Source organism: Oryzias melastigma, linkage group LG5 (assembly GCF_002922805.2).
Source record: "Oryzias melastigma strain HK-1 linkage group LG5, ASM292280v2, whole genome shotgun sequence".
Taxonomy (NCBI): domain Eukaryota; kingdom Metazoa; phylum Chordata; class Actinopteri; order Beloniformes; family Adrianichthyidae; genus Oryzias; species Oryzias melastigma.
In genome coordinates, this window is record NC_050516.1 from 24170239 (window position 1) to 24180520 (window position 10282).

At 39.2% G+C, this 10282-nt stretch overlaps 2 protein-coding genes across 9 annotated transcripts in view; both read left to right on the forward strand.

Moving 5' to 3' along the window:
* LOC112144948 (TUB like protein 1) overlaps nucleotides 1-462 on the forward strand; it is a gene marked incomplete in the record, with an annotated part of 9053 nt that extends 8591 nt beyond the window's left edge. Inside the window, 1 exon segment of the mRNA XM_036211999.1 lies at nucleotides 139-462. Coding sequence (XP_036067892.1) covers nucleotides 139-272 — 134 coding nt within the window.
* A 2421-nt stretch (nucleotides 463-2883) lies between these two features.
* The window catches only part of tead3b (TEA domain family member 3 b), a 32289-nt gene continuing 24890 nt past the window's right edge, over nucleotides 2884-10282 (forward strand). For all 8 annotated transcript variants that reach the window (XM_024269855.2, XM_024269857.2, XM_024269856.2 and 5 more), the window contains exons 1-2: nucleotides 2884-3044; nucleotides 3393-3518. The gene's annotated coding sequence lies outside the window, so the exon portion shown is untranslated. The remainder of the gene's footprint in view (nucleotides 3045-3392; nucleotides 3519-10282) is intronic.

Consider the following 10282-nt stretch of genomic DNA (forward strand, 5'->3'; position numbering starts at 1 on the left):
TTGCAAAATCAGTCAAAGCAGTCCCTTGATGGTGTTGTTTACATGCTTCAAAATGAAATGTAAGCTTCCATAGCTGGAAATAAATTCAGGAGCTAAGGGGCTAAATGTTCATAATTTGATTTATCTTTCTTTTTCCAGTGGACTACATTGTGATGCAGTTTGGCCGAATAGCTGACGACATTTTCACGCTGGACTACAACTACCCGCTGTGCGCTGTGCAGGCCTTTGCCATTGCTCTGTCCAGTTTTGACGGCAAAATCGCTTGTGAATAAAACGCAGAGGTTCCCACGTATCTGTAAACACTGACGCCGGAAACCAGCACACCTGTACTGACATGTATGAAGAGCCCACATCTTAACATGATTGTTACTGACCTGCATGGATGAAGAAATTAGGCTTTCTTAATTGACAATTGCTTCAGGCGTGTGACTCCACGGTTAAAAAAAAAAAAGCAAAAAAACATGTAAATTGCCAACAAAAATTATGTATTTTTATTTTGTCATTCTGGAAAAATCTTAATCACTTGACTTAAAAGGGCAGCAGAGGATGAGATTAACAAAAACATCAAATATTTTTTTTGTGTATTACTTTGTGGACCCAGTTTTGGGAGATCACATGTTTCTTGAACCACTTGCAATGGAGAAAACACAAAAAATGATCTTGACTTAATTTCAACTGCTTGTTTCCTGACATTCATTCCGGTAACTGCTGTCTTACACAATGGAGCAGTTTAAAAATAGAGACTGTGAGTGGATTTATGGTGTCAGGTAGTCTTAAAGTAGGTGGTATAGTATAGAAGATAAATAACATTTTTAGCTGTTTGGTGATTCAATATAAGGCGGAACTGATTTCAGATAATTGTCTGGTATGAGTTTGCAATTTTCTTTTTTTTTTGCTATTTGTATTTTTTTGGGTCAAAATTTTGTACATTCTTGTGTTTTCCTGAGCATTGCCTTTGCTGCATTTCTGGGCCTATAATACTTGTATATTAAATATCTTTGATGTCAAGTCTGTATTCCACAAATGCTTTTGTCAGTTGAAGATGGAGTTTTTGTAAGTTATGAAACGTGTTTTATGACTGTATCATCTGAGCTGAGCTGAGCGGGCCTCTGGCAGGTAATCAGAAAGATTCCAGTTGCGAGTTTACAGACACCCACGCCGTTCTCCAGAGGCTGCCTGACATGTTGAGAGGAGCTTCACTCACAAACGGAAAACCTGTTTGAACTGAGGACCTTGAGAGTGAGAGGTGTGTATTCTGCCCGAACCTGCTCAGGCAGTTGTCCAAACTCGCAGATTAAATGAAGCCTGGCGTTGGCGGCTCCTCTTGAACGGATGCTTTAAGGTGAGCTCTTCTTCCCCCAGTTGCCTGTTTTTGGTACGTGACCGGCAGATAAACAAGCTGCCATCTTCAGGGTCCTCTTTAGATCCCAGAATTCTTGAAGTTTTGTAACTGTTGCTCTTTGTGTTTGTGTGTCAGTGGTTAATATATTCACAATATCTAGTGTTGCAAACATTTTGTTGACCAACAGAAGGAGCTGTTGCAGGACATTTGTTGTGATGGTTGAAATTATAAATACAATGTTGTTATTTTTTTAAGTCTTGTTAATCTATATAATGTGTCTTTCTGAGGAAATACTGTGAAAAGTTTTTATTTTTGTGTGCATTGGGCATTATTGTATTCAGCTAATAAATACATTTGGAAATGGAAGTTTACATTTATTTTGGGCAAACTGAGAATACACATATCATTCATTTAATTTTGCTTAGAAACAAACAATGTAAAATAATGATTAGGTTATGATCTATTGATAAAAAAATTAAAATATGCCAATATTTAAAATAACTTTTTCTTCATATTTACACTTTGGCAAAGAATATGAAACAATTTGTTTTTTTTAAGCTGTCTGATTAGTCATGCAATTAAATTAAATCAAACAGTATTATATAGTATTAGTATAGTGCAATACATGCATATATTTTATTGTTGTCTTCTTGTTTTTCTTCTTTATTCTATAAATATATTTTTGTGTATTGTATTGTCTGGAGAGCACCAAGATTTCTCATTATGTCACAAGCTCCTTGTAAAACAATGACAATAAAAAGGATTTTGATTCTCAAACTTGAAATGATTTAATATATTTCTATCTTTATTTATTAATCCACATCCTTGATTTTACCAAATACAAAAAAAAATAAAAAATAAAAATACAATAGCAAACCATCAAGACAGCAGGAACCTAAAATTTAATTATTTTTTATCTATTTATTAAGATTTGCATTTATATTTTTTTTAAATCATACTTAATATATTTACCTTGGAGCAGTTTCAGTATGTAAGATCTGATAACAATGGAGTAAAAATGAAGACGCCTAGTTTAGTTTCTGTTAGTCAGTCTGAGCCTTTGGAAGAGTGAATAATTTATTATTTTAACAGAAAAATAAAAATGATGCTGCAGGTAAAAGTTTACTTAATTCTATGTTGATGATCAAAATTTAATTTAACAGCAAAACCATAAACAATATAGCCAGAGGAATATGTTCTTTATCATAATTTAACCCTATACATTTGTTTAAAAAAAGATTACAAATTTTCTTTATTTTTTCCCCTAAATATTTAAGTGTTACAAGCTTCCAAGTGTTTCAGTCTGAAAATTGCTGTTCATAAATTTCATACTTTTCCAGGGATTTATTGGTCCGCGTGCACGCTGTCAGGCAAGTTTTTAAGCATTGGAGCTCCAATCAGAACGCAGGAATTTTGTGGGCGGGGCCTGCGCCACAGTTACTGCCCAGCGAGCTTGTTGATTGACGCGGACCGATGGCTCCTCCTCAAAAAGTTTTTTTTTCCCTCCCCCTTCGTTTTCCAGTGTAGTGCGTTGATTTCATACCAAAGTCATACTTCACATTCCACTTATACTGTCAAACCTCTGAGAAATATTACGGAAAACAACAACGCGCCAAATTTTAACAAAGTTACTAAACTGAGCACCCCTTCTTTCTGGGTTATTAAAAAATAAAAAAACAAGGTGACTGGCAGAATTAAAAAGGTAAGTTCTCCACAAATATTTCCTCTTTCTATCCACAGTCCAGACTGGAGAGACGTTTTTTTCCCACCATGCCGCTTGTCTCGTTGAAGTTTTCAGATCTTTGTCATTTTTTACATTTTTCCGCGGAGCTGCCTGCGTTGGGAGGGAAGCAGATTTGTGGAGATTGATACACAAATGTGTTGACTTTCCCAGACTGTCGGGATATTTTTTTCTTTTTACTATTTTTGACAGGCTCTGGTCAATCACCGCTCCACGACGGAGCGGTGGTCCGCTCTTTTTGTCGCGCGGAGCTAGCTTAAACTCTTCTGTCATTTTGGGGTAAGCATGTTTGTTTTCCGTCCCGCGCAGTTCTTACCTGGACCCGGAGCCCCCAGACCTCGACGACACCCTCTCCAACTGGCAGATAGGAGGCTTCGGGACGACCGGGGAGAGGAGCCAACGTGAGGCTGGGTTTTGGACCTCGGTATCCCGGAGGTAAGACAAGTTTCTGGGCTGACAGCCGTCCAATGGGAGCAGTTTATCAACACATACGTAGTTTAATAAAATAAAATAAACATATGATTTTTTTAAACTAAAAGTTATCAACTTTTTTTTTATTTATTTTAAATAACGAATAAGATAGTAATAACTATTATATATGAAAAAAATAATCAACTTTTACTCATGAGGCTAAAGTGTACAATTTCACTATATATATAATATATATATATAAGTTTTAATCTTTAAGGGAATTGAATTTAGCTGATAATTCTAGACCAAAACATGACTTGAAACTAGAAAATATGTGATTCATAGGAAGCTATAGATCCTACCAGAATAAGCAGCAGTAACTTCTATACATGTCCAGATTGTTTGTGAATGAAGTTTAATAACCTGATTTCATTTTTCTGTCTCATTTATGTTTATGTATGTGTGTGTGCCAGCAAACATTTGTGGCATGTGATGATACTCTGCAAAGTCTTTCTAAGTGCCTAATTCATAGGTGAGGATTTGAGATGCATGAAAATACAGCAGACTAATTGTTTAATCGCACACATGTCACCTCTGGCTGCACCTGCTCTCAGTTTGTGTACCCTCCTTAGTTGGCTCAGGCCTCAATAAAAGCAAAGTTATTATTGTTGTTTGTTTTAAATCTGAGTTTTGTAGCTGGTAACAAAAAAAGCACCATAGATTGATGCACTTTTTTCTGAGCTACCCAGTTGAATCACTGACTGTTAACAGGTTTGACGTAAACAGCAGAATGTCGTCTGTCGGGTTAGTTAACTCCTCATTTGTCTTTCATTATCATTAAAAAAAAAGGATGATATGATCTTTAGGGCGTCTGAATGTTCTCGGCCTGTTTGCTCGGAAGCCGACCTCAAACATTTGATGCGCCTGTTTTTCCTCAGCGTTGCTGTAAATTTACTTAAGACAGACTTTCGGTGGGGTCTTTGAAGTGCGCCAGTGCTTTGACCATAATCTTTTGACCCAGCTCAGATAAAGAGAATGAACAGACTTTAAAGAGTCTTGTTTTTTTTATTTTTTTTATTTACTTTCTAAAATGTAAACAATCTTCCCTTTTCACTCCTACTTCTGATGAACATGTGGAAATGATGTTCTGAAATGAAACTATCTTCTAGAACAACCAAACAATGTGTCCTTGGTAAATGAGACTCGCAAAGATGCCTAATAATAGATTTGATGCTGATGGGTAAATCTGGAAAGGATTAAGCATTCTGCTGCTCTGACAGATTCCGCTTCTTTGTTTTTAAGCAGCAGGAATACATCAGGACTCTCGCTGCACAATGCAATCCCTTTTCTTTCTTGCGTGCACCCAAAAGTTTCCCAGCAATAGAAAAAGTAGCTGTTATGTGCAAGAGTTAAAAAACGCAAGTTTTCAGTTTCATCCATGTGATGGATTACATGGAGGTTGTATCCCCGTCAGAGCTGCGTTTGTGTCATTTTAAGCCCCAGCTGTGTTCCTTAGGGCTGTTTATCAGAGCTGGTTAATGAGCGTGTCCTCTCTCATTAGGCAGAGACAAAGTTTCAGATGAACATTTCTTTAAATAATCCAAAAACTGTGAAGTCAGAGGAGCGAGTGCTGCAAATGAGTTGCAATGTTTATCTAATTACCACGCTGAAATGTGTCGTCTGTTTGCGCCGCTTCACGTTTACTTTGGACGCAGGTCTGTTGACTGTTTTGTCAGCGGCGGCTTCGCTTGTTCGTGCTAAACCCACAGAGGGCCAGCTAATGAGCCTGTGCCCATTTGTGCTGACATTGGCTGCTTTTTAGCACCATCCCCAGAAGTGCTCGTCCAAATGGTGAACACTTACCCCTGTGTCACGCCAGATCTGAACAAATACCACTTATGTCTGTATGGTGCGAACACAGAGGGCCTCAGAGAAAAGCCTGCAGCTCTCAGCAGAAGGGCATTAATGGCAATCTGGAATACAATATGCAGTTTGACGCTAACAGGCGGAGGCTGTTTATGAACAACACGATGTGTCTTAAGCTGTTTGTTAAACGGACAGGGAAAGTGCCAAATTCCAGCTAAGAGTAGCCAAATATGTGTTTAATCATCTACTGGCTACTGCTGTCTTAAAGTTCCCACTAACACAATTTATCAACATTGTGTTCACATTGGTGCCCCGCACATGTTTACATATCCTCCAAACCATCAGGTTTTAACAGATAAGCTTTCTGGCCTCTTGTTCGGACCACTCAGGGGAGGAGGCGGGGAGTGGCTTCGAACAGTGTGCTCTTTGTGTCAGTTGTCCACAAATTGTTAAATGTTTTTGCTGTTCTTTCTCCGGCAACCAACCCTAAGGAGTGACGTTCTGTATAAATGTACTCGAAGGAGGAGGAACTCTGGCAGAAACGTTGTGTGCTCCGGGTGTCTGTGGTTCCTCCACAATCCATTTCAGATAACAAGGGCTCTCTCCCACTGTGGCTCTGTTTTGCGTTTCATATTTGTGTGTGTGTGGTTTGTGTTGCACTATAGCTGCAGTGACCCAAGGGCACTCATGTGAAACTTCTTTAATCCCTGTGCTGAGGGGGGTTTCACATTGGGGTATGATCTCCTTCTGCTGCGCAGAGGTACTGCTACTTTTATCATTTTTTTAAAAAGTGAAATCTCTGCTTCTCCTGTCTGACTTAAAGCTTTTTCCTCATCTTTTTAAAATGACTCGGATCAAAGTCGCGGCTGCTTTTAACCTTTTGCGGCGTTCTTTCGGGAGTTAAATGATGTGCTGGCTGGTTCGTTGTACTACATGTCTTAAAGGTTTCACAGACTGCAGCTGCAAACTGCTCCCCTCACCGCAAAATGACCAATCCAGGCCAGATTGGCTTCTCCACCACGTTCCTTGGAAATTTTCCGATTAGAATGCTGATTCAGACTGGCGCGCACTGTTTCACTTTGTGTCAGTTTCTCCTTTTTAAGCTCGACTGGAACTACTTTTTCGACAACAGAAGCCAGATGATCTGCAACTTTTTTGTTTAAACTAGAACAATAAACGATTGAAGTGAGTTGAATGTTCTTCCGCTGGCTTGATGAGTGATTCTTGTGTCCTTATGAGTCTAAATGAACTGCCTTCTTCTTATCACAAAGAGCTGTGCGATGGCTTTATAGAGGGAAGAAAATGTGACTTTGTGTCCATATTTGAAAACTCTGTCTCATCAGTTCCACACAGAAGCTATGGACATTCCTGCACACGGCAATTACAGTTTTCCTTAGGCACGCAGCTGGTATCAAACTGCAAATGTTTGACGTGACAAGGGGCTGCATATGTGTTCATGTGTTTGTCTGGAGTTCTCCCTCTGCCTCTTGCCGTGTGAGCTGCTGGCTGTCCAACCCTCCTCTCACTCTCAGCTCTGATTGTTTCCTGAGCACTGTGCCAGATAGGAAGTAGGAGGAAGTTATTGGAGGAGCTGGGGAGAATTTATTAGGGCCAAACACAGACACGGGAGGGAGAGGGGAGGGTGGTGACTCTGATTCTTTACTTTGTGGAGATGGGGGTTGTGATTTCGTATGTCCTACGAAAAGTGACAGCGCACTCATCATCCCCTAGATTTCTGCCCTGACTCCACTTCAGCTGAGCTCTTAAATGTGATCTTTTATTGTTAGTGCCAAAGTGTTCAGCCTGAGTGTCAGGGGGAATAAGGCTCTAGTTGGAGAGCAGCCTTCCCCGGCCTGGAACCTAAAATGTTTTCTTTATCTGTAATCTGACCTCAGAGAGCAGCTGCTCCTTCTGCCGCCAGGACCTGTTGTTTCCCCCGTCAAATGTGTGTTTGTGTGGCTGTATAAGGAGAGGGGGGGGGGGTCTCACTGTGACCAAAAGCACTAAGTCTGTGAGAGGAGAGCCCCTCAAAACTAACAAGATGTGCGGCTCTCATGCGATTTGTTTTTGCATATGAACCCAAAGTTTGTTCTTTGCCAGAAGTGTCCAAAAGTCTTAAAGCTGTAAAACATTTCTAAAGATGGGCACACATGTGAAGCGTTGTGGTTGGGAAACAGATGGAGTTTGATTCAGTTAGTCGGTGGGCAATGATGAAGAAACGTGAAAACATGCATGATGGATCAGCACTGAAGGAGGCTGATTTGAAGGAAATCTGGTTGCAATACTCTTCGGGACATGTGTCAGTGGAATTAAGTTGAGGTAGTGGCGGCATACAGACTGCTTTCTTTTTTTAATAAAGCTTTTGCATGAGAAACCTTTCTGGAAAATATAAGTGGCCACCCTTCAAAGAAAGCATGTCTGGATTATTGACTGTATATAGAAATGTGATGTCTCCCATAGAAAACGGCTTACTTCCGGTTCAAAGGAAATTAAGTCAATTCAGTCGCCATTTTTTTCGCAATATGGATGTCGCCATGTTGGAACCAGACGGCGTTATTAAGCGGTGATTGGTCCAAGTCAATCTGAGTCAACATTTCTATGGCAACCACTCTCGCTAATCGGAGTCAACTTGTTGGAAAGCCACACCCCTTCCACTGAAAGCGAGCTCAGGAGAATCTGTCAATCAGATGTCTCAAAATGTTCAAGGGGCACTACATGCTTTTTTGAGGCATCTGATTGGCCAGTTTATAACTTGAATAACTTGCGATACAGAAAATATATCATAAAAAATTTAGATTAACCAAGAACATGTTAAAAATAGGTACCGGAGTAATAATGGTTATTCTGACAAACATAATGACTGAGTAATAGCTGTTTATTTCTCTATAGAAGTCTATGGGATTTCAGCTTTCTGGGACCAGTAGGTTCTTCCTATTTGGAACGCAAGGGGATATCATGTCCAGTTCTCAATATACTTTTAATGGTCTGGATTTATCCACGTCCCAAACATTGCCATGATTCAGTAAAGGCAAATCACTTGCAAGAATTGTTGAAGTTTTGTCTGTTATTTTACTCAGCGAAGCAATTATACATACATGATTCTGCAGAAATTCTGTCTGACTAACGGGCAGCACCAACTCTTGTTGTTTCAACTTTTGAAAGGTTTTGAAACTATAACTAACAAATTTGAATGTTAACATTTTGAGAAAAAAAATATGATTTTCACAACTTACAAGTGAATATTCCACCAAATTTTCCCTAATTCAGACAATGGAGAGTTGACAATAGTTGAAGGAAAAAGCTAAAATAAATACTTTTTATGCCTAAAATGATTCCTATTCTAATTAAAGTTTGCTGAGCTGGATTGAAAAAAAATCTTCAGACCATGTAAACAGATCAAAGGGGCATTCTCGTACCCTAATGTCCAGCTCTGTTTTTGGAGAAAGCAGCTTAATTTTATTCAGCAGAAACTCCTCCAGGCTCCTAGTACCAACTGTCAAGCACGCTGATGATTAAAACTTGTTTTGCAACTGCAGAACTAGTACGTAGTTTGATTGACAACACATTCATCTGTCTTAGAGGTAGAAGTGATCATATCTGTTCAGTTAAAAAATAAGAACTGGATTGATTAGATTGATACAACCCCATAAAGGATTGATTAAGATGAGACGATAAAGTATTGTGATTTTAAGCAAATTGTTAGCATGTTTTGAAAGTGCATTTGAATCCGATGTGGTTTTGAACAAGCAATTGCTTCAGTTACATTATGTCTGAGTTTTTAATTTAATACTGGCTTGTAAAACGATTATAAAAAAATAGCTACGGAAACAATAACTTAAAAAAATGTAAACACTTCTGTCCATGTTTTATGATTTCTTTTTATGCGTTTGTTGTGTGAGAGCAGGATGGGTTTGTATGAACAAGGGATTCTTAGTTGTTGCCTGTAAGTTCCAAAAACTGTGAACTTAAGAGAATTTGTGAAAAGTTTTTTTGTGAAGTTGTGGCAGAAAAAAGGGTAGCGAGGAGTGTAAGGATGCTGATGTATGTGTCCACTTACTGTAAGGACTTACTGGTGTTTGTTTCTTGAATTTGTAAAAAATAAAAACATAAAATCTACAAGCATTTGTATGTAACAGCTGGGTTTTTATCATCCTAGTGAGTCTCTTAGTTTGTTTTTCAACTTTAAACTCTCCAAAAAAAGTAACCTCTGAGTTCTGGTGGTACTAGCACTGCTGTCTTGGCAGAGTGGGCTCTCATGGCTCTCATGGTGGGATGTTTAGTCTCTGGTAAAATGTACTTTTATGATCCATCCTGTTTTGTCTAAACGCTCTGCTGGTTCAACACTTTTCCCAGTGTGGACTGTGATCTCTTCAGTTCTCATGCATAAGTAGAAAACCATCTGGAAGGTCCATTTGAGAGCACCAGGATGACTTCATGTTCAGTGGAAGATAACATTTAGGAATTACAGGAAAGCTTCCAAACATTTGCCAGCTCTGCCTCTTCAGGGCTTCATTATTAATTCTTTGTTATCATGACTTATCATGTTTTCTCAAAATCTTCCCTTCTCGCTGTGTTGTTCTCAAATCCCCTCTGGGATGTTTTAGACGTAGGCCACAGAGTTTAAAAGAGGCACTAAAATCTGTCGGTGCATGAAACCTCTCAGTGAAGAAGAAGGTAACCATCTGGTCAGCTTGGACGTGGAGCCAGAGCAGAGATAAAGCCATTGCTGAACATACAGTGCGGCGTGTTCGCTCTGTTTAGATCTGGGGGAAAAAAAGGATTCTGGAGCATGAATGGTGCTGTTTCATTGAATGTGCAGCGCACATAACTTTTCAGCATTATTTACATTCCTTTTGCACATTGGAATCCTGTAGCATGTTAGTCTCTGAGGAACATGGCTTCACTCCCAGAAAGTGGGAGGT